Here is a 24,488-nt window from a genome sequence, read left to right on the forward strand (position 1 = left end):
ATTAGATGAGTTTGAAGCAGCTTTTTGGGAAACATGTTTAAGTGGTTACTAGTTAATTATTATCTCAACTTTTTTTCTACATTATATTTTAACTGTGAATATAACCTTGACCTATGTGAGGAGATGAGATGTTTAATCTCTTTAAATGAGTAGAGAGGTAGAAGAGGATGAAGCATTTTTTTTTTTTTTTTTTTTTTTTAATGTATATAAGGGATGCAATTTTCACTCAAGGCTAGACTGTGAATGTGGCCTTGGGCTGAAAGCATTGGAGAGCCACAGCGTACCAGCAGGAGTGCTAGGAAACAAAAAACTTCCCCAGAATTCCCAGTATGCTGGAAAGGAGCATCTTGGCCCCTCTACTTTAAGACAGCTTTTACTATAGCTCCTGTGGAAAATTGAAATGATTGCATTTTGTAGCCTCTAATTTACCTTTTCTCTCTCATATGGATATCTAATTGTACGGTGATACTTTTTGTCAAAGTTTTTCCTGAGAGCACATGAGAACTATAGTCACTATTTTAATACGTAAAACTTAATCGATTAAACTTACATTTTATTTGTAACTACAGATTCCCCCCCCCCTTTTTTTTTTTTTTTTTGAAGGATTTTAATTCTTAAGACTGCACTGTTTCAGTATCAGCTTGCTTCAGAATAATATGTTTACATTAGCTCTTTATAATTCGCAGGCCTGCATGGCCTTAAAATTTAGACAGGCGATCATTTAAAACCAAAGTAAGCGTATAAGGGACTGAAAGCACAAAGTTACTATTTTTTGGATGTAAACCTTGATCCTTCTGTAGGAGTTAAGCGAGCATCTCCGTCTGGAGTTCAGGCACCACCGTCTTTGAGAAAAGCAGCACTTCAAAAGAAAGGCTGTAAGTGTTCATTAAATTATTATGGTAAGTTTATTGAATAGCCAGATTTTGTGTTGTTTTTCATTTGTTGAACTTGTTTTTCACTTGAAGATTATTTTTTAATATAGATTCTTAGTGACTGCCAAAACCTTTGGTTTCCTTCCATCCCTTCTCACATTTGTAATGTATAGAAAGCTCCCTTATTTTCACATTACAGTACAAATCTTCTCAGAAGGAACTAAAAGCGCAAGCTCTGTTAACAGTGGGAGTTTTTATGAAGTTAAGTTTCTGCTGAACCAGGTCCTGCAGGAGTAGACAGTGCCCTAATACATACTGGTTTGATGAACCTGAAATAGTGATATTAACTTTAAACTGAGTTAACTTCAGTACATTAGCAACTTAAATTTAGTAGTAATTTTTTTATTAAGAGGACATAAAATATGAAATACAGGTACTCTAGGTAGCATGAAAATCATGAGGATCTCAGCTTTCGCTCCTTATAGGAGTAGGCAGTAATGTAACTTGTACACTATGCAGCAATAAATCTCTGTTAAGTTTTAAAGTTAGGAGGGGGAAGAAGCAGAGATCTGCAATAGCTGAAATAATTCAAGTTTTGCAAAGTAAAGTATTTATATATTGAGATCTATATTATGCTTCAGGAACCTGCAGATAATGTTTCCTGACCCCTTAAACAGGGGTAGGGGGGGGATCCCCCCCAAATGGATCCTTTCCATTTGGCCTACATCTCCCCTGCCCAGTAAAAAGGGAGTTGTTTGGTTGCAGAATTTAGCTAGTGACCATTTACTGCAATGCACTTAGCGCTTCCCCACCCAAGATTAGCTTCTGAATTTGCAAAGAACAGAAATTACAGTCTAGAACACACTCTAATGCTAATATAAGGATGTGATTAATCTAATTCAGTGTAAATCATAGAATCATAGAATGGTAAAGTTGGAAGGGGCCTCGGGAGATCATCTAGTCCAACCCTCAGCATAGCCCATATGGGGATTGAACCTGTGACCTTGGCATTAGCAGCACCATGCTCTAACCAACTGAGCTAAACCTGCCCCCGACATCAAAGTAGATGTGTATAGTTGTACAGATCTGGCCTCTTAAAAGGATTTTTTTTTTTTTTTAATTCCCCCGCCTCTCCCCCCCCCCCCAACTATACAGAGCTGACAGTAAAATACTTACATTTAGGTATCTCCAAACCCAGGAAAATAAAAATACTAAAATTAGCAAATAGCACTTTCTAATTCCAGATTATTCAGATTTTAAAAGCTCCTTATTTCAGTCTTTCAAAAATATATTCATCCTCTGCTTTATCCTTAGCAACAAGAAAAAAAATGATCCAGAACTACCTCAACTCATCCCCAACTTTAGCAGCCACCTGCATATTAAATGGCTAGATCTAGGCCTAAATTGTCCCTCTTTTTTCTTTTGTACATGAACTCATTCCTTCTTTCAGTTTCTTGATTCAATTGGCAGCTTAAAAAGTAAGATGGACTACATTTCCAAAGTGCTTTTACCTTAGATTTGATGTAACTGGACACAATTCAAGCCTTGGTACAGAACCAAGGCCAGTTGCAGCTAAAATGAAGTAGGATTTGTGAAATCATCGTAAGATTTACTGTTTCAGGAATAACGCTGACTGCTTGCTATCACAAAGAAAGATCTAAAGTAAACACTCAGATGTAGTTGGAATTGATCACATGAATATGAAGTGCTGATATAAAGTAAGAGTTGCATACAAAAAGATCATTTATTTAAAAATAGAAATCACATACATTTAAAGCAAAAATTAAGAAAACCTTCACTGAAGTTTTCTATGTCACTTAGCTTCAGGAATTTTTGCAAACACTGTTTTTAATCTTCTGTGTCCAATGTTAACCAGGTAATGATAAATTTCATTAAGACATAGTTGAGACTAATTACGTAACCAGCCAATTTAGACAGCTGTGGCTAAACAGTCTTGCTGACATTGATGATAAACTTGGCTTGAGGTTTGTTCTTTTGCAAACCGAAAGTGAAGTCACTATTAAAACAAAGACTATGTACTTTGAGAGAGGAAAGGAGAGAATTTAAGAACAAATACAGGAAAAAAAGTGCAGAAGGTGGCAGTAGACTTGTGTGTAACTTTTATTACATATTACAAATCCCAGGGAAGAAGGAAAGAAAAAGGTTTTGAGTAACTTCCTTCTTACTTGAAACCTGTAAATGAACAGGTGCTTTCCAGAAAACTATTGTATTAAAAAGTACTCCCTCCACCACCACACACACATTTGCTTTGATGTTGACAAGTGCTTAAAATTCCTATAATCTTTTAACCTCTTTAGAATTATGGAAAGAAGCCTTAAACAGTTTTCAGTCTACACTAGGGCAGCACAATAGAATCATAGATCTCAGTCTTATTCATCTAAATGTGTGATCTGTAGTACCAATGGGATCCGTGAAATGACCAGATAGTAAAAAAAGGGATCAACCTGCTTCAAATTGCATTATGCAGTTACATTGCACTGAAGTTGTGTTCTGCTACTTTGAAAGAAATAGGTGGTATGGGAAAGAACCTGGAAAATGTTTTGCCTTTTCCTCAGTGTTAACAGGTAAATACTATATGCATATGGCCTAGTACAGCTATTCTCCAGTTATCCACTCCAGAATTCTCTCTTGAGAGAGGCCCATAGCAAGTACTTAAGGATAGTTGTAAGGTAAATAGTCTGGTATTTTTTCTCCTAGCTCTGTCCTATTTCATAAGCTCTATTTCATAGAGACTTTGAGAACGGCAAGTTGTTCCTTGATCTTCTTGATGGGATACTGATTTACTTGATCCTGTTTTGAACCTTTTATCATCCAAAATATCCTCTATGAATGAGTTCTGTAAATTTTTCATACAATATACAATTTTTATTTAGTTTTACATATTCTTGTAATTTGTACTGTGTCATAAATCTTATGCTACAAAACTGACTATTCACCTTCTCTGGGCCATTCCTGAAATTTGTGTCCTACTCATGTGCTAGCTTGTTATTTACAGGTACAAACCTTGCTTGTAAGAAATTAAGTCAAACTTCAAAAGGCAACACATGATGCTACTCAACATTTGATGACTGGTGGGAAGTTTAAAAGACATCCTAAAATAAATCTCATTCTACAGCAGTATTATATATGTTAAATGCATTTTCTTCGTACTGTGTTGTTTTACTCTGATACATGTAACAATTTGTAGGTGGACTGTACTATGTATTTTTTGCTTTAATTCAGCCCTCAATTATGTGAGTAACAGCTACTTCTGCTCTTAGTAAGAAAAGCTATAGTTAAGCCAGATGTTTATATTCAGTTGACACAAAAGGAATTTTTCTTTAAAATACTCTCATGAAACTCAGGTTTTTAGAAGTCCCCTGAAAAATTTCAAGCAAGTTCTCAAGAGTGTCTCCTGCCTACAAAATTCATGTTGTAACTTTGGACTTCCTCCAGCCTTCCTTTCTGCCCTCTCCCCCTAAAGCCAGAAGAATTTACAAAGCAGGGTTATTACAAACTCTGTGTGAGACTTGCTTAGTATCCTATTATATCTAAGGGGACTTAAACCCATATTTTCTTTCTTCAGTGCAAGAATCTATAGTAAAGAAGAAAATAAGCTGTATGTTTCCTGTGGAAACTCTGCCCACAAACCTTCACTGAGTTAAAGAAAGAAGACCAGGACATAGATTAAAATGTTCACTGAAAAAGAAAGAGCTGGCTTTTGGTTTCAGTTCCAAGTACTGCTTATTTATTGAAGGTAGCCTTTGAGGAAAAATTACAGCAATCCTTGTCCTAGTTTGACAAATGGCTTTTCCTACTTAGGGTGCGGACTACTAGGACACTCCTGGCAGGGAGTTAAACACAAGCACAAAAGTCACACAGCCACTAGTGCTACAGTGCTGACTACTGAAATGGCTGCATTGGTCATCATCTAGTCCTTTGACTACAAGCCCAAGCAGCTTTCACACCTATAACTGCGCACAGCAAGAAGACCTAAATAAACTTTAGATACTGCACAAAACTGCGATACACATGTCTCCTTGTACTCATCCTCCTTTTCTCTACCCCAAATAAGTACACTAGACAACAACTATTGCACTGGTAGTGCTGCTTGTGCGGAGTACTACATGCTGCTGTAGCACTAGGGTAAGACCAACAGACGCCTAAAAGTCTGTGGAAAGATCCTATCAGATAAGTGTGCCTAATACTCACTGAGTTTAAACTCTTTGTATGCATTACAGAGAGCCAAATGTCTGAATATTCTGTGCAACTTTAGGCATCAGCTTGAGGTGCAAATGTTACAAGTATAATAAGCCTAGGTTTTCTCTAGTTAGTAGGAAAAAAAAAAAAAAGGTTTCTACAGAAGGGATTCAGGCCAGCACAGATCTGAAAAGCCAGAATAACTAAATGTGTAAGTTAGTTCAGATCTGTCTGCTCTAGGGGCAGAATCAGTTTGAGTTTAGGTACTTCATTTATGGATTACATTGTGGGGAGGTATTGAAAAGTTAACTATTATGCTTAGCCTCCATCCTTAGCTGAAGTTTTCTTTTGCATTCGTCCAAATTTTCAGATACTTGTACATGTGCTTTCTTCTGTATCATGCAAACTATTTAATGTTCAGACTGGCTCTGGAGGAAGTTCAGTTTTCTTCCAAGGAGAAGTCAAATAGATAATACTTCAGTAATTTCAAGAGAAGGTAAGGACTGGAGTAACAAGTTCTGCAGGTTACCTTTGCCAGATCTCAGTGTGAGGAAGCCTGCACAACAACCATCCACAGTGGAGCAGGCTCCACCCCACCAGATCAGTTCCTTTGATACATAATCCAGAGGCTAAAAAAGAAAACAATCTAAAAACTGAAACATGTATGCAGGTAAAGGTAGGTCCCTGAACAAAACATGCTTTAAGGATTGGGGGGGGGGGAAACAACTTTTATTCAGTTATTTTTTTTCCCCCTTAAACTCTTGGAAGTTTCAATCAGTAAGGAATAGTTTTCTGCCATGCTTATTTCAGAAACACTGAATTTTTACTATTAGAGCTCCTGTCAAATTACAGCTGCTCATAACTGAAATTCTAACTTGTTTTCTTGGTATATACCTTAACTTCTTGCACTCAGCAAGCTAGGTGGACATCCTCAACAAAAACTTTTAATTAAGAAGAGATTACAGAACATGTTATCTTACTGAGAGTGCAACACATTTGTTCATTACATACATACCACATTAGAGTATTACTTTCTAAAGGGAATACTTAGTTCATACAGAAAGAAAACAGCACCTAGGTTCAAGTGCATTCAAGTGAATTTTTTTAATATATGATTTTTGCACTGCAAATTAACATAGTGTTTCCCCTTTTCTGCTGCAAAGATATTATTTTAAAAATTAACTTTTTCCTGTGAAATCCAAGTTGCACTGCTTATTCATGCATTCTTGCAATAAAGACAGCTATCCTTTAATGCTCGAATCTGTTACGGAATGGCACTTGCCAAGTACAACTGCTTTTCAAGTGGATCTTTCACTTTAGTAGCCTACAGGGCACAATTAGGTACTGTGATGAAGCTACAGTGAATATGGCTTTGCTGTGTTGCTAACATAATTAGTTTCACACAGGCAACCTGACAACTGAGGGGGTCACAATCCAGCAGATGTATCAAGTGATACATCTTTGCACATACAGATTACATATCATATCACTGCAGTAGCACAAACCGGTTCCATTATATGTCTTATATAGGACAATTAGGACATACTTGTGCTGTGTTATGAAACAGTTACTCAAACGAAGTATATGGACTTTACTCAATAGTGCTAGATTTTTAGGTACCCTCTCCCGAACTTACCTAACAATGTAGCTCAGTATTTGAGTACATACTGCCTAGGAATGTGTTGCAATATATATATATGTAAGAAACAGAACACAGCTAAATACCAATAAATACGAAGATTATTTTCCATACTTTTTCACAGAAGCTGAATTACAGTGCTAGAATGGTAATTTGTAGTTGTCTTATTCACTCATTAGCAAAATTACATCAAAAAGATTTACTTAAAATTCACAGTTAGGACAACAGGGGAATTTTTTCTAATAGTACTAATTTTGGTTTTAAGTTTAAAGTAAAAGGAGGTAGTGCACTAAGGTTCAATCCAATTTTACTGATGCCAGGTATATTTGCCAGTGGCCTGTGGGTTGTCTTGTAATGTGATATTTGAAGAGGATTTGTTTCCATCAATATGTGTGTGTAAGAAAACATCATCTGGTCTCCTGGTTTTACATCTTCTCTCTTGTCATACCTATAAAGAATAGAAGACTTATTTATATTCCAATATTTACATATTAAATGCTTCTATTAAATGCTTCTACTACAAGACCATGTAGTATCCCAGATAAAATAAAAAAGGAACAACATTCTCAGTTATATCACGATTAAATGTGTTATAAAACCATTAACATGTACACTTACAGTGTGCATTAGAAGGAGCTATGTGTTTAGCCTCACAAGGCACTTTTGTCAGTCTAGCCACAGAGGAAATTTATAGGATGACAAAACAAGTCATATAAAAAGACTACCTTTTATACAACAGAAAGCAACTCAAGCATTTGGTAGGTAGGTGAAAGATCTAAGTGCAAGTACAGTCATTGTCTGTATTGAGCCCAGAACCGAAACAAAGTTCCTAATGTCACAGGACTATCCTGTGACAGTAGAGAGTGAACATCTCTACTTTTATGGAATTTGAGGTAGATCTCTCACTGTCTCACGCAGACATTGCTTTAGTTCACAGTAGTTTTTCATTCACTCAGTAAAGAGAAGCAGGTAGAATTAATAGCCCAAGGGTGAGGATGCCTACACGGAACATGGGAGTCTATTAGAGCCCTCAGTCTAACAACTATGTTAGGTAAAAGAGAACAACTTCTGTATGGAAGAAAAAGCTAAGCCCACCTCAAAAGACTCCACAGACCACCACTTAATTTATTTCCAAGATGCGGGTTCAAATCTTTACTCTTTATCCCAGCAAAATATTCTACACTAATTGTAGGCAACAGTCCGGAAGATAGAGGTTAAGACGGAAATTACTTGCCTTTAGTTTTGTGTAAGACAAGATTGTCCTAGGCATCTAACTATACAGGAGTATTCATATCCAAAGTGAAGAATAGTATCCAGTTCTTCACTCTTTGTGCTGCCACTCCTTACAAACGATTTCCACCAGCTTTTCTGGATCCTATTCTTAGGCACTTGATTCCTCCCACATGTTTCACAAGTAACTTACTCAAGGCTGTGGCTTTTGTTACATGCATGGACACAAAGGGAAGTGCTACAATCCCAACCCTAAATATTCTCAAAGTCACCTAGGACTATATCCAGTCTCCATTTTCCCATGTGTATCTTTGAAGATTTGGCCTTTAGTGTCTCTAAATTCCTCCGTGGAAAAACTGGAAACAACAATCTCCATTTCTGCTATCTAAGGTAATAAAGTCATCACAAGTTAAGATACTAAGAAGTACTCTACAGTAAACTTGTGTGTACTGTTAATTAAAATTTTGGAGGTGACAACATGGAACAGACCCCAGACTGACAGAATCAAGAAGTGTCAGTAAATGCACCATACAATACAGAATTACACCTTCCACACCAAGTGCTTTCTTCTTAAAACTGCACACTGATTTCATCTGCTTATTTTCAAAAAGCAATACCACTTAGAATGGTACATATGTCCTGACTGGCAGAAGGAATAGCGTATTTAGTAACAACCTTACCAACTCTGAATTTCACATTTTGCTCATCAGCAAATACAAAGCCTTCCATCTGGTTGCAAGCATTCCTGAACTTTATTATTTTTAAATACTTCAAGCTTACACAGCATATTTATTCCTTGGTCAAAGAGAACGCACTAATTGAAAACAAGATTGTAACATCTGTCCTATGTTAGAACCTACACGAAGCTTCTTTCACAAGTCCCTTTCAAGAGACCTCTGGAGATCATCTAATACAATCCCCCTGCTCAAGCAGAGTCACCTAGAACATGTTACCCAAGATGGTGTCCAGACAGCTTTTGAGTATCTCCAAGGAAGGAGACTCCACAACCTCTCTGGACAAGCTGCTCCAGCACTCCATCACTCTCATAATAAAGAATTTTTTCCTCCTGTTTACAGACAGCTTCCTGTGTTTCAGTTTATGCCCACTGCCTCTCATCCTACCGCTGGGCACCACTGAGAGGAGTCTGGCCCCATCTTCTTCACACCCTCCCTTCAGTTTCTTATACACATTGATAAAATCTCCCCTCAGTTTTCTCTCCTCACTCCCTCAGCTCACTCTGCCTCTCTTCATAGGAAAACTGGACTCACTCCAGTACATCCATGTGTGTCTTGTACTGGGGAGCCCAGAACTGGACAGAGTATTCCAGACAGCAGTGGATATATGCCTGACTAGCAGTCACATAAGCAAACCATAATGAAGAGATGCTCCTAAGCAGGACTAGTGTCTTGGCTACATTTTGCCTTCTTTCGATCACACTTTGAAGAAAAATAACGGATCACTCACATTTTTCTTGAAGCAAATAGATCTAATCTGAGCACAAAGTTGTTAACTTTTAAGACACTTATGGATTGTAATTATCCTGATGAGTCATCATTCTTCATAGCTACTCCATCCATAAATATATTTTCACCTGATGTATACAGTCTGTGAAGATGATAAATTTTTTTTGCTCATCTGAGAGACTGTCACTTCCTTGTATGAAGAGAAGATAGAAGTCATCACACTTCGGGCTATTGAGCTGTCAGACAATGTGGCACTCCTGTGTAGGATATTCAGTTGCTGATTTTGCATGACCCTTTTTTATGTGAAACTTTATGATGAATCAGCCCTCTCTTGAGGTGTTTTTATGATGAGTAAGATAAAAGTGAGAAAGACAAACTACACTTCAGCTGCGACAGCGTGAAACATCCGTCAGTGACAGCAGTATTATTTGTCTGCTTTCCAATCTCACTGCTCTGCAGTCTTGTAAGCAAAATTTACTCACAGTAAAAAAGAAAAATACGAAATTAAGTATTGAATTTAGAGAACATGTAAATTACAGATAAGATTCTTTTAAGTATATTCAATAAACAAAGATTGGAACATTTTAGGTATCATGCCTGTTCTATTATACATGCTCTAGCAGTTTAAGGTCTCATCCTAACTGTTCATGGCTTAGGACTCCTCCAGACTGAATATACAAAAAATAATTTAAAATAAACATTGCCTTAGTAACTGTGAAGGAAATCACAGTTTAAAACACTCAATACCATCACAATATTTCAAAAAATCACAGTAATAAAATAAGGCATATCAACCTAGACAGTCCCCCAAAAGCCTACTTTTTCCTTCTTCCTCCTCAAGACATTACTAATTAATTTGTGATTCTTCATCCGATACTCAACACCGTAACTCAGAAAAATAACTCTGTGCTCAGAATGCATCTTACATCAATACCAGAATCAGCTTGTACTGCTTTTGTTTTGTGCATCTTAGGTAGGTCAAGAATCAAGTGCACCCTTTTTTGGTGTGCATCCAGAAAAGTAAGCAATACCATCCTATAAATGTTTCCTACCATTCATTTAAATATTCTAATTCTTAGAACTATTTGTACATTACTGCTGCTTACAGCAATGAAATACTCAACTGTTTTTCCTCAGAGCTAATGAACATGACTAATAATCCACATGCCAACAGCTTCCTGTGCCACCATGTATTTGAAGAATGTTCCACATTAAAAAAAAACCCAAATCTTACTTGGAATATTAACACACAGTAACTTCAAATTTCAACAATTTATTCAAAAATAAACTAAATGAGAAGGACTCCCCCAATTTTTTCTGCCATGAGCAGGAAGTGTCCATCTAAAGCTTTTTTTTTATTATTCTATCGAATGAAGTTGCATTAAAGCTATCCAGAGGTTTAATTAGCTGATATTTTCTGCATTGTTTCTTTCTTATGTCTTTAAAGAATCTATGATACTTATGCCAAAGGGAACCAAAACATTTAAAAAAAAAAAAAAAAAAAAAAAAAAGTTGCAGCTTTCCAGTTCTACAGTGGTAGCACTGCAGACATCATCACAATTGCCTAGAGATTCACATTGTCCTTGACCTGGCTAAATAAATATGCTGAGACATAAACTATATCCATCACATTTGCCACTGTGCATATACAGAAAAGAAAAAAGCAGGTGTCTATCTTCAGATCGAAATCCCTTGTTCATAACATACCTCCAATCTGAATTGATTTCTAGAAATCGAGAAACTCCTGTCTGTGCTGCAGCCACATCAATATGAACAGAGACCTCTGCATAAACAAACAAAATACATATCAAAAATGCTTGAAAGAACACTCTGTCTGATTTAAGAAGTTAGCAAAATAGTAATGGAAAGGATGCACATAAACAGTGTGAAGAAACAATATCCAATACGTGCAGAGAAAAAATACACTAGCCCCCCCCCTCCCCAAAAAAAAAAAATTTACAATTGAAACGAGGTGAAAAAAATAAATCTTATCATCTTTACTTACCTGCTGTTGAGGGTACTAACTCATGCAACTTCTGAATTGCTACTCCTCCAGGGTAATTGAAATGTGAAACGTATAGAGATGTTCCTGAATAAGCTGCATTAAGTAGAAGATGCATTATAACAAAGAGAGATCCAAGTTTGTATAGCCAGGACTTCCGGTAGTTATTTAGACTAGTAAGAGGAAAAAATTTGAGTAAGAAATAACTTAGTTTTCCATCATATTGGTTACTGGTTATTGTGATAGAATTTTTATGAAAAACTCCCCTGCTAGATAACAAAGATCAATGCAAACTTTATACAGCAATTGCTTATAAGGAATGCATTTATTATCGATTTCTAAAAGACTAACTTCTAGTGACAATTATTCAAGATTAGAATAAATATTCTCATTAATAAAGCTAAATATTTCTGTGTCTGTAACTGTTACCTATAAACATACTCTCTTTCAAAGAGGTTCAGAATTTAACTTCAATTTCTTACTCAATATAACCAAGTTAAACTATTTGACACAAACCATCTTTTCTGAGCCTCAGCTATATATTAAACTACCTTCTGACAAAAGTTAGGGTAATAACACAGTAGTATACTGTCTCTTGGGTGTATAAAATAAACTGAATTGTAACATCACGACAGAAAACTGGGACTCTATTCTCAACTCTGCCACAGACCTGCCAAACAACCCTGTCGTATCATTTCAGCGTTCTGTCCCCTTTCCCTCATTGGTAAAATATTGGTATTGGTAAAATAACATACAGCTCCTTTCTCAAGAAGCTTAAGATAATCCAGGTTCTAAGATGGAAAGAAGTACATAAAATAGTCAGTAGTAACAGTTTTACATTCTTTTACATTTTCAGGAAAAAAAGAAAAACAATTTCAAACTTACATTCGTGAGCAAGTTTTAGCAGCCACTATGTTGAAGACAGGGAAAGTATATATGATGAAACGCAGCTCTTTGTGTGGAAGAAATGAATACAAGAATATAAAGCCAAGTGCTGGCAAAAGTAATATCCGAGTTCTCTTTTCTGCTGCACCTAAGGGTACAAATATAATGCTGCATCCCAATGCACGAGGCAGAGCTGAATAGAAATACCACAAGAAAGGAGAGGTCTTCAAGGTGAAAAGGAGAGTTAAGGACACTTCCATTGCCAGCAAGTGTGTAAGCTAAACTATTCTTTACAGTAGCCTACATAAATTTTGCAAATACGCAGAATGTTTTTTCTGTATCGTGTTTTTCTAAGTATTTCATTTTCCTGCCTTGCCCTTTAAGAAAAGCAGGTGCCTAACTACTTTCACATCATGCAACAAAGCCACATCAAATGGTGCTAATGGTGAGAAATGTGAACAGTCATGGGGAAAAAATTTGGATTTATATTTGTAGAACAGGAACAAGCATGAAGAATAGGCCAGCAGAAGAAAGTTTAAATTTAAAGATTTAAGAAACAGGCGGTGCATCATAAACCTAAAATAATTTCTACTGCTTTCCTCAATATCTCCTCAATATCGTAACTGAGTCTCAGGAATTAGTTATGTGAAACTTTTTGTTCAGCTGACAGCATTCTATAGATTTTTTTTCCCCTCTATACATTCCAAAGGATACTCCCCAGTTGGAACTTTTGTTTAAAACTGTGTTATACCAGAGCACTTTCCCTTCAGGCCACAGAAGTTGCCTCCAAAATAAAGAGTCCACAGCAATGGTTAGTCCTAAAAGAAATACAAATCTGCATGAATTAAAAACTAGATAAATTCAAACAAGCACATCCTAGCCATATCATGAACCAGAACATGCACTGTAAGCCTCACCCAAAGCCATAAAGAAGGCTGAATCTATCTTGCAACAGAAGCAGAGGGGAGGGATGTTACACTTCACATTTCTTAATAGAAATCTTAATTGAAACGTGTTAGATAGGAATCTGGTTGAGATTCTTTCACACCTGAAAGTGTGAAAAACAGTGGTTTAATTAAAGTTTTTTAAAAAATATTACAGCATTGAATGTAATGAATAGTAAGAAATTTGTTTTAACTTCATATGGTACTAAAGTGTATTTTTACTGAGAAGTTGATGAGTTAAGAAAAAACAAATCTCCAGTGGTTTACTACTGTTCATTGGGAGGGAGGGAAGAAAAAGGATAATGGATGAAAAGCAGACAGACAGGAAGAGTAGCAAGTCTGTCAATCTCATCTTTTCCATGCAGCTGTATGAAAATTGCTGTTACTTTGAAAGTTTGCCCAGTGAGAGAACAGGAGTACAGGTGACTTATTCTTGTTGGGCCTCCAAGCTCTTATGTAACGAGGAAACTTCAAATGCACATAGAATGATTTTTCATTGCTTCTATGGTCCATGCTGTGAAAAGGTCAGCACATTGCCAGAGTTCATCATCACATACTTGTCAAGAGCATTTTTCATTAGGTAAGCTGGCTCAGAAGCTTAAAATATTTACACACATGTGTACAAGTCTTCCACAGATAGGTAGAAATAAGGAGATTTTTCAACCTCTCCAGCATGGACCATCACATCAATTTTAAGAGCTTTGGTATAAGGAAATAGAGACCCAAAGAATTTTCTTAACAACCTCAAAAATCATCCATAAAGCTAAACTGTGACTCTCTCCACCATCCTCTTGCTCCATACTCCTCCTGTGTCATGCTGTGTTATATTTCATCCTGGGCTTTAGCTTATCATCATGTCAATAGATACTACAGTTGATAAGAAGCCTGCAAATATGAACAGGAACTAATTATATTAAAACCTACTTGCATGTCTAAATCATTTCAAGGCCAGGACCTTATCCTATAAGCATCTAAAAGCAAGGATCATACTATCTTTCTACAGCTCTGGGCACATCTATTACCTCACAGAAATGTTCAAAGAAATAAATTTTCTTATAATACTACTACTAAATGGAATCACAGATGAAAAACCTCTAAGGTCACCAAAGAAGGCAGGCAAATCTTTACCCTTAATATATAGAAAATTTGACATATTTCAAACTATAATGTTTTCTAGTTATTTCATTATTTTTCATTTGATGTGTACAGTATAATTCTTTTAATTAAAAAGTATTACCCATTTCCTAGATTACAGTTCCACTAGTTCACAAAAAAAGTTTATTGTAAGGAAAATGCAGAAAATTTATTATTTTCTAATATTCTTAAATATTCTTTACTTCAAGTGTTTTTTTGAAGAATTGAAGAATATAAGATTTCAGTTAGATTTCATATGAAACTTTTTTTTTTCCAAACACTTACCCAGCCAAAAAAATCCAGCAGGAACAGCATGGGAAAGCACCTTTAAAATGGAGATTCTTCTAGTCAATAATGTCACCAGAAGCATGAGGCCTAGGAATATACAGAGCTCTGATCTGAAGACTATAATTGCCAAAGCTGAGAACCAAATGAAAGGCTTCTGCTTTTGCTGTATCCAAAACGTCAATGCCAGGAGCACTGCAAAAATAAATAAAAAACACCATCTGACACTCTGAACATCTTCACTGTTTGTTTTCTGCAGGCAAATGCTTCCTTTAATTCACGCTCTTGTTCCTCTATGTTCACACCCCTTCCCACCTAACTTTCTTGGTCTCCCTAGCACGTCTAGTCCAGTAATTCTTGCTCTGAGAGAGAAATGTAATTTGGAATAAGGTGCAACATTCCATCATTGATGCTTAACTAATTAGGAGAAGCATAATCTCAAAAAGACGATTTGGGAATTCTTCATGGATAGCGTATTTAATAGCTTTCCAAACAAGACCCAAATTAAAGGAGTACTAAAAGCTTTTCAAACTAGGATTTGTAATTATTATTGCTCAGTGTCAGCTGATGAGTTTATTCTCTTGGTCAAGTATATCCTGTATAAAAGCACCCCATTTCAAGTATGAAAAAGACTACAGACTACTGCTCAAGAAGAAGGATCTATAAATCCATATAGGTGGTTAGCTGGAAACATATCTCTACAAATGAGGGCTTCTCCACTTTTTCATTTTAAACTGCATGGTAACACCACCTATACTGTAAAGAGGACATGATCCTAAGAAAACCATAAGAGAACAACAAAAACTGATTTTATGTGATTTTACTCTTTATGTGTAATAGTAAAAAAAATACAAAACATGTTTTAATACCAGTAATACTAAATGTTCTGGAAAGTTTACCACTATACAGTATTTATCTTACAATTCAGCTGTTTTGTTTTCTTACTTTTGATCTTAGACCAACCTCATGATTTTAATAGCTTAAAATCTTCCAGTGAAGCATTAAGTGACTCAGCTAATATCTGTCACATGTGATTGATTTTTCCTCATCATTTCTGGGGAAAAACTGTATGAGTAGGTTAATCTTAGTTTTGACTTGGTATTCTTACAGTACGGGGGCAAGGGGAGGGGAGAGGAGAAATCAAACTGTTGATAGATTTATAGGTTTATAGATTAGTCTAGAGAAGGAAGGCGGAAAGATCGCTGTAGAAGTTTGTTCTAGTCTCATGAGAAAACTGCTTCCTGCACAGACTAGGGGTTTTTTTGAACTACAGGTGTACCCAGCAACTTTTCAATGGTTGTGTATTTTATGCATCACATAAATGTACTCAAATTCTAATTAATCAAATTCATCGAACAAAAACACTACGCATATTCAGATTAAGTAAAATGTATGATGAAAGTCTTATTAAAGTCATTTTAATGACTTAATTTTAAATTTTCTAGTAAAGTTATCACGTAATCTAGTCATCAAGCACGCATATTAGTCTGGCTATACCTTTTCCATATGTGCTAACTATCAATTGGAAAATAATTTTGATATTTTAAAATTATTACTAAGTGGATACTTACCAAAAGGAAGAGCAAACACATTGGGAAGGGTTCGTGTACAATAAAACATCAAATGAAACTGAGTAACCGTTATGAAACAGAAGACTGTTGATGTAGTTGCTCCAAACTGCTTTCTAACTTCTTTTTGTAACTTCCATAATGTGTAAATCACACTGAGCCCCAAAGTTCCCCGGACTATTGGAAAAGTATGAAATAAAAGTAATATAAGATTGATTGCTGATGGACAAACACATTACATACTGTAATGGGAAGAAGTTACACACTTCACAATACAACCCACCTTAAAGACCTCCTATCAGTTTATCTAATTTATCCTCCTTTAAATAGCTTGACATTTTTGTACAAAAGTCAATGCTTCTATGTCCAAATAAAACATTGTGCTCTGAAGTGTATGTGGAAGTACACCTGCCAGCATATTCTCTGAAGACATTTACTTTTCCAATGCTGTTAGACCTTTATGTTATCTTATGTTCTTACCACAGATTTTTTTTCTGTGTTTGTAATTGGTCCAAAAAAAAGGGGCTGAAACTGCCATGCTGGCAGTGACTACAGTTTGCAAAATCCCTCATTAAGGAAAAGTATATCATGTTTTACACATTGATATCATGTCTTAAACATTGATCCAAACACTGAATGTTACAATGTTACACATTAGCCCAACAACAAAAATACCCCTATTCTGACTTCAGAGTTCTCATACCTATCAGCTGGGAGTAGAACTTGGACATTTGTAATACCGAAAGTACATATATAGCTGGGCTGGAAAGAGCAGCAATAAAAACTGGTCCAAGGAACGTTCTTGGGACAACTCCAGGAAATTCATGATGGTCATACTGCAAAAAGGGAAAAATTAAGTAAGACAGGCAAACTAGAAACAAAGAAAAACTAGGATACATCATACTCCTATTGCCATTCTCTTGTATGTGAGTAGGATAAATGCAATCTTAGTCTTGGGAGAATCACTATCTTTTCAACTTACCTTATCCAAGTCTAGGCGATGGTACACAACATCATGGATGGCTTGCAGGTTAAAGCTTTCTTCCACTTTTGTAAATGGACAAACAGTTAAATGTACAAACGCCACAACAATAATCAGCAGCAGCAATGAGAATGACCGCCTACTAGAGCTCCTCTTCTGAGGCATCCTGAGTTTGAAATTTACATATATTCTGCTATCACTGAAGATTAAAAGAAAAAGAAAATACATCAGCATCAGGGCATGTTATGTACAATCAGAAAATGATGATTCCTATCCAAAGACAAGACTGTAAAAGAAGTGTAAACAAATCAAATAATCTCTTGGTTATTTGTAAACATTCAATGAATGAAGTAGATAGCCAAAAGCAAATTCAGATAGCATTTCATGATTTATACTGTCTTCTGAAACACAAAGCTTTTCTTTTTCACATAGAAAAAAACCCTCTTGTGACAAGACAGAACCTACTTAAGAAAATATTTCCATTTGCCACCACTGCTGAGAACACCATCTCATTTATATGTGTTTCATGGGAGTAACAGCTTTGTAATTTGCTCTCACTTTGATCTTGCACTAGATTTATACATTATCTTTAGAGCATACTCTCTTTTCTGTAGACTCTGAGATCAGTGGGAGAAGAAGTGTGAGGGCAAGAGATGGTTCAGGAAAATGAACAGGTGCTTCAAACTTCTGAGTTCCCTAGTTTGCCAGTGGCTAGGCAGGTAAAGGGAGAAAAAACTCTGGCACACATATCAACACGTCATCATGTCATTGTTGAGTGACTGACAATAGCCCAAACCCAATCCTTCACGCTCCAGTTTAGAAATAAAGGCTACCCATCCCTAGAGCTCAGTTTCACAATGCTCTGCTGATCCATTTCTATGGTAGTATTTGTGATGTATTTTAAGTGATGTTAAAGGTACAGAAAGCACGTGTATTTTAGGTTATACAGCTCATCGCTCATCCTTTTTAACTTCAAATTATGAGCCAATGAAGAGAACATCCTTATCTATGCACATTTCTAGCAAAAATGTAATCTATTTCATGTTCTTTTTGCTTAAGTTTCCTACTCTTCTAACTTTACAGTTTAATAATGGATAGGAGATTTCAATTACTGTTATTTTTGTTCTGTTATCACAGAAACAAAACTGTAAGAACAACACCTACAAGGTACAACTGGGATTTTGGCTAGAGATGTTTTCTCCTGTGTTTTGATCTAGATATGCCCATTAAACAGATGCAAGACAGTTGGCAGATTTATCAGGATCACTTAGCAACTGCTTCCTAGAGTTACCTTTTCCTTAATGGACATATTTTGTCCTGCTCATTATTAAAAATAAGACAGATAAAGAATGAGCTAAATACTATTTTCACAGCAAACACAAATCCAGAAATGTGTTTATTCACTGTAGATTGCATGTGTCTGCAGAGTATATTATATACTATGCTGTTCACATTTCTTTTTCTCATACCTGCTACTGTTACAGACTGTAACTAAAGCTCTAGTCCTAGGCTTCAAGTCAGAATTTCATGGCTCTTTATGATTTTTGGCTTGTTTTGCAACACTAAGAGCCTAAATAAATACAACATCCCATGAAGTGGGAAGAAGTCTTTTAAAACTGTGCCTAGTATTACTTCTTTATGAGGGTGGATAAAAATGGATTATACTACAACTGCTTTTTCCACAGCAGTAGTAAAAGAGGTCTTGGACTGCCATCAGTGCAATTCTGAGAAGCATTTGGCATGAATTAAGTCTCTGCATAGTACAATTTATCTTGTACAAAATCTAGCCTCTAGAAAGCTCTTACCAAATTCTTCCAATAAATACAAAAGCATCTGACACATCTGGCCAAATTCGCCTGAGAGAAAAACGAATACTGAAGAATCAATCTACCTCAGTTCACATGGCAACACAGCCAACCAAATAGCCTAAGTTTCACATGAAACGTATGCAGAACATCAACAGGTCACAAAATCCTCACTCAGAAGCCTCAGCTTCCCAACATTTCAAGCATTTTAGGACCCTTGCATAAGGACCCGAGTCCTAAAAGCTATTTCTCCTTCTCCTAAGTGTTTTGGATATCTAATAAAAAGGTATTGCCCTCACCTGTAAACATTGCATTAATTATACTCTGACCATCTACAATATAGCCTATTCCTGACATCTTTAATTATCACCATATATATGTTCAACCCCAGTTTTCTAAATTATCTGAATGACAGTGAAAGTACATATCCCATTCATGGTTCATCATAAGGATTTTTATCTTGTTGACTTCAATCCTGCTACATGCCTAAAAAATGAGCTTGCCAACAAACTCTTATACTTTGAAGATAATCACATGTATTATACATACTGAAAATCCCTGAAGGGAAATATTTCAGAAGATTAAAAGACAAAGCATGAAAACAACACTTAGGCTTTGGAGATAAAAACCGTAAATTTAGAAATCTTGTCAAGCTTCAAGACAGTTTGCTTAGTCAAAAAAGTGATGTTGACAAACCTCAAGATTCAAGTGGAATTTTTAAGACTGTAAGGTAGACACTGAATTTGAACTTTAACATGTTTGCTACATAAAGGCAAAATATTTGTAACTAAAGCTTATCATAGAATCAGTAAGGTTGGAAGGGACCTCTGGAGATCATCTAGTCCAACCCCCCTGCTCAAGAAGGGTCACCTAGAGCATGTTAGACAGGGTCACATCCAGGCAGGCCTTGAAGATCTCCAGAGAAGGAGACTCCACAACCTCTCTGGGCAACTTGGCCCAGTGCTCCGTCACCCTCACAGGGAAGAAATTCCCCCTCACGTTCAGGCAGAACTTCCTGTGCTTCAATTTCTGCCCATTGCCTCTTCTCCTGTCACATGGGACAACTGAAAAGAGTTTGTCCCCATCCCCTTGACACCCTCCCTTCAGGTACTTGTACACATTGATAAGATCCCCCCTCAGTCTTCTCTTCTCCAGGTTAAATAGGCCCAGCTCTCACAGCCTTTCCTTGTAGGGCAGTGCTCCAGCCCTCTGATCATCTTTGTAGCCCTACGCTGGACTCGCTCCAGTAGCTCCATGTCTCTCTTGTAGTGGGGAGCCCAGAACTGGACACAGTACTCAAGATGAGGCCTCACCAGGGGTGAGTAGAGGGGCAGGATCACCTCCCTCCACCTGCTGGTAACACTCTTCCTAATGCACCCCAGGAGACCATTGGCCTTGGCTGCAAGGGCACATTGCTGGCTCATGGTCAATCTGTCATCCACCAGCACTCCCAGGTCCTTCTCTGCAGAGCTGCTCTCCAGAAGGTCAGCCCCCTGCTTGTACGGGTGCCTGGGGTTATTTTTCCCTAGGTGCAGGACTCTGCACTTGCCCTTGTTGAACCTCAGGAGGTTCCTCTCTGCCCAGCTCTCCAGCCTGTCCAGGTCTCTCTGAATGGCAGCACAGCCCTCAGGTGTGTCAGCCACTCCTCCCAGCTTTGGATCATCAGCAAACTTGCTGAGGAGGCACTCTGTCCCCTCATCCAGGTCATTGATGAAGAAGTTGAACAGGATGGGACCCAGTCCTGAGCCCTGGGGGACACCACTAGCAACAGGCCTCCAACTAGACTCCACACCACTGATGACAACCCTCTGAGCTCTGCCTTTCAGACAAGTCTCAATCCACCTCACTGTCCACTCGTCTAACCCACACTTCCTGAGCTTATCTAGGAGGATGTTATGGGAGACAGTGTGGAAAGCCTTGCTGAAGTCAAGGTACTCAACGTCCACTGCTCTGCCCTCATCTACCCAGCCAGTCATTCTATCAGAGAAGGCTATCAGACTGGTTAAGCAGGATTTCCCCTTGGTGAATCCATGCTGGCTACTCCTGATAACCTTCTTTTCCTCCAGATGTCTGGAGATGACATCCAGAAGGAGCTGTTCCATCACCTTTCCAGGGATGGAGGTGAGGCTGACCGGCCTAGAGTTGCCTGGGTCCTCCTTCTTGCCCTCCTTGAAGACAGAAGTGACATTGGCTTTCTTCCAGTCCTCAGGCACCTCTCCAGTTCTCCAGGACCTTTCAAAGATGATGGAGAGCAGCCTGGCAACAACACCCGCCAGCTCCCTCAGTACCCGTGGGTGCATCCCATCTGAGCCCATAGATTTGTGGACGTCTAGCCTGTCCAGAAGGTCTCTAATCCCATCCTCCTCAACCAAAGGAAAGTCTTCCTTTCTCCAGACTTTCTCCCTCACGTCCAGGCTGCAGGATTCCTCAGGGCTGCCCTTAGCAGTGAAGACTGAAGCAAAGAAGGCATTCAGTAATTCTGCCTTCTCTGTATCCCTTGTCACCAGGGCCCCTGCCCTATTCAGGAGCGGGCCCACATTTTCCCGAGTCCTCTTCTTGCTGCTGATATATTTGAAGAAGCCCTTCCTGTTGTCCTTAACATCCCTTGCCAGACTCAATTCCAACTGGGCCTTAGCCTTCCTCGCAGCATCTCTACATACTCTGACTGCATTCCTGTAATTCTCCCAAGTAGCCTGTCCCCTCTTCCACATTCTGTGTATTTTCTTCTTCTGCTTGAATTTGGCCAAGAGCTCCTTGCTCCCCCATGCAGGTCTCCTGCCCCTTTTGCTGCACTTCTTATTCATAGGGATGTACCACTCTTGAGCCTGGAAGAAGGGATGTCTGAATATTAGCTAGCTCTCCTGGGCCCTCCATTGTCATTTTCTTTAAAAAAAAAAAAAAAAAAGAACCCCAAGAAACAGTGAAACAGATTTTTCACTTAAAAAAAGTCTTTTAACAATGAAGGTGAGAGGTCTATCAGAGTTTGATCATTATTAACACTCTGACTACCTTAGAAGAAACTTCCTTAGATCTTTACAATATTGCCACATTTATTCCCTGTCAAATGTCTAGCTTGACACTGAATCACAGGAAAGGGGAAATTTTCACCACAAACAGTTCAGCCCTTTCTGGGATGAATTGGCTAAAAATATATCGTTTTCTCACATTACGAAGAAAAAAGCTGAAATAGTTTCACTGAAAATGGCTGATGTCTTAAGTCTCAATAACATATCTTTTATTCATTGCATAAAAGCCTACCAAATAGCCTACCAAATTTCGGTAACTTATGTTTTTCAGTTATGCTCAGTATAAGCATGTTAGAGTTTGACAGTCAAACTGTGTTAAGACTGCATTTGCCCTCTCACATGCAGAGTGTGGAATAGAAGTTTCTAAACAGAACCACCAAGGAAATCCCACCACAAGGTCCTCACTTCTTAGCTTGATTTAGCTTCAGCAAAGCCAGGTTGTCTTAGCTCTCTGTTTCACTTTATTTTTGTTTGTTCTTCTTTCAGATTCTGCTTTAAAGCTAACTTCTGAATGAAGCAGTACAAGCTCGATAGGTATTTGGAAGCTACGCAGAAAATACCATTCTTGGAATTGGAGAAGAGAAATACAGAACACTCAGGTCAAAAGATAGATATGCAGGAAACTTAACTGGACTGCAGCTCTACTGTAAGCAGACTACCCTATGCATGAAGAATGTGTCTGATCTCCCTCTAGTGGCCAGCTTCCATGAAAGATGAGAATCCACCACAACCAGCTGTGTTACCTATAGTAAGAGTGGGCTGTGCTGTTTATTGGTGGACTAACCTACTTGCAGTCAAGTAGCCATATCCACATGACAACATTTCCTATTGTTCTCTGTCCTTCCTTGAAGCTACAGTAAGTGTAATCCACAAATGTGTAAAAATGCACAAAGGTACTAAGTCATTCAAAACCTAAAAAACAACAAATTAAGATCACTGACAAATAAACTAAGTCACATGCCTTTTACATGAATTATAATAGCCTTTACTTACATAATTACAACTTATTCTTTCCTGAAGGACTTCTCCCTTACAGAGTGCCCTTGATGCTTACTAGTCATTAAATGGATAGTTACACAAGGTACCAGGATCTCACTGTATGTTAATCAAAGTACAGGACGGCATCTTTTGTATCAGGCTCTACTACCAGTCCTCATTCTAAATACAGAATAATAAAATAGTCCTCAGGGCTTTTTTATGCTGTTGATTACTGTGAATGATTCACACATGTTAATCAATTAGATCATATGTGTTAAAGTGACCTTATTCCAATTCTGCAGGTGTGAAACTGAGTCAAAGAAATGATAACCAATGATTTGGTTTCAAAAACTTGAGACTGCAAAAGCCAGTTTTTAGAAGTCACAGATTTCTATACCGATTTATAGTCTCAAAGCAGATTCAAAATTACCTTGCTTCAAGTTACTATTATTAAGCTTTAGGCTATTTGAAACTGAATACCTCCCCCCCACCCCAAAAAAAAAAAGAAATAAAAAATGTAAGATTTACAATCACTTTTGAAGAATTTGGCATACATATCTTCTCTGACATTGTACAGGCACTCTGGAGGTATAGTATCCAGTTCCTCAAGGTGACATTCAAGTACTTTAATGATGAGACTTATTTTTCCCTTCACAGTTCCCCGTTTCCATCATTCTACAACACTAATTCATTCTTGGGCCATGCAACATGATAGGAACCAGAAAACACTGGGAAAAAAAATGGTGATAAGAATTAGTAGCTACACAACCATGTTATTATTATAAATAACCAAATCTCCCATTTGTTAGGTTTACAATTATTTTAAAATACTTACTGCACAGCTTTATTTTTTTTTAAAAAAAAGTAAATCTAGGCAAGTTTGCAATTCAGGCAGACTACAGTTTATTTGCACCACATCACGACTTGACAATACGTTATCAGAAAACTGCTTTAAGCCAGAACCGTTATGAACGATTTTCTCGAAGTATGGGCTGCACAGACTGCGATTAAGCACTAAGCGGTGAGCTTTCTAGAGCTCCGTACTACTTCGTGTGGACAACCAAGACAAAAGAGCACAGGGAACCGAAAACCCGGTAAGCCTCCGCCAGCCCGGCGCGCACTCGCGCCCGTGTCCGTGGCGGCAGCGCCTCGGGCGGGGACCCGCTAGGCGCGGGGCTTCGCCGGCTCGGTTCGGCTCAGCCCGGCCCGCCTTTGCGGGCAAGGCGCTGAAGCGGGTGGTCATACAGCGCTGCCCGCCGCCAGCTCCTGCGGGGCCGGGGCCCGCGCGCCGCGCCGGCCGTTACCCGCCGCGGCCGTTGCTGCCCCCGAGGGCGCCGCCCCGCCCGCCGCCCCGCACTCACCGACCGCGCGTCCACGTGGCCGTCCGCAGAGCCCGCCGCCGGCGCCACGTGACGCGGCACGGAACGGGAGTCGGGGCGGGGGAGGAGAAACGCCATACCCACGTGACCAGCGCT

At 38.1% G+C, this 24,488-nt stretch overlaps 1 protein-coding gene across 2 annotated transcripts; it reads right to left on the reverse strand.

The window, feature by feature from the left end:
• Nucleotides 1–2,688: 2,688 nt before the first annotated feature.
• ALG12 (ALG12 alpha-1,6-mannosyltransferase) lies at nt 2,689–24,415 on the reverse strand. Of its 2 annotated transcripts, none has more exons than XM_062582881.1 (11): nt 24,375–24,415; nt 23,542–23,741; nt 17,205–17,403; nt 16,926–17,058; nt 16,226–16,399; nt 14,655–14,849; nt 13,006–13,109; nt 12,292–12,515; nt 11,410–11,579; nt 11,112–11,187; nt 2,689–7,159 (listed from the first exon to the last, which is right to left on the reverse strand). In XM_062582881.1, the coding sequence occupies exons 3-11, from the start codon at nt 17,367–17,369 to the stop codon at nt 6,928–6,930; spliced, it is 1,473 nt and encodes a 490-aa protein (XP_062438865.1). In that variant the 5' UTR covers nt 17,370–17,403; nt 23,542–23,741; nt 24,375–24,415; the 3' UTR covers nt 2,689–6,927. The 2 variants fall into 2 exon arrangements, with proteins under 2 accessions (XP_062438865.1, XP_062438875.1); XM_062582891.1 differs by having other exon boundaries at nt 7,078–7,159; nt 11,112–11,152.
• Between the last annotated feature and the right edge of the window lie 73 nt (nt 24,416–24,488).

The sequence above is a fragment of the Rhea pennata genome, chromosome 1 (assembly GCF_028389875.1).
Source record: "Rhea pennata isolate bPtePen1 chromosome 1, bPtePen1.pri, whole genome shotgun sequence".
NCBI classification, from domain to species: Eukaryota; Metazoa; Chordata; class Aves; order Rheiformes; family Rheidae; genus Rhea; species Rhea pennata.

Excerpts from the sequence above, each read along its gene's own strand:
- ALG12 (XM_062582881.1), bottom strand. The coding sequence starts at position 17,369 with ATGCCTCAGAAGAGGAGCTCTAGTAGGCGGTCATTCTCATTGCTGCTG. Across the intron at positions 11,580-12,291 it reads GCTAAAACTTGCTCACGAAT|TCTAAATAACTACCGGAAGT; the intron begins GTAAGTTTGAAA and ends TCCTCTTACTAG. Across the intron at positions 11,188-11,409 it reads GTTAGTACCCTCAACAGCAG|AGGTCTCTGTTCATATTGAT; the intron begins GTAAGTAAAGAT and ends TTGTTTATGCAG.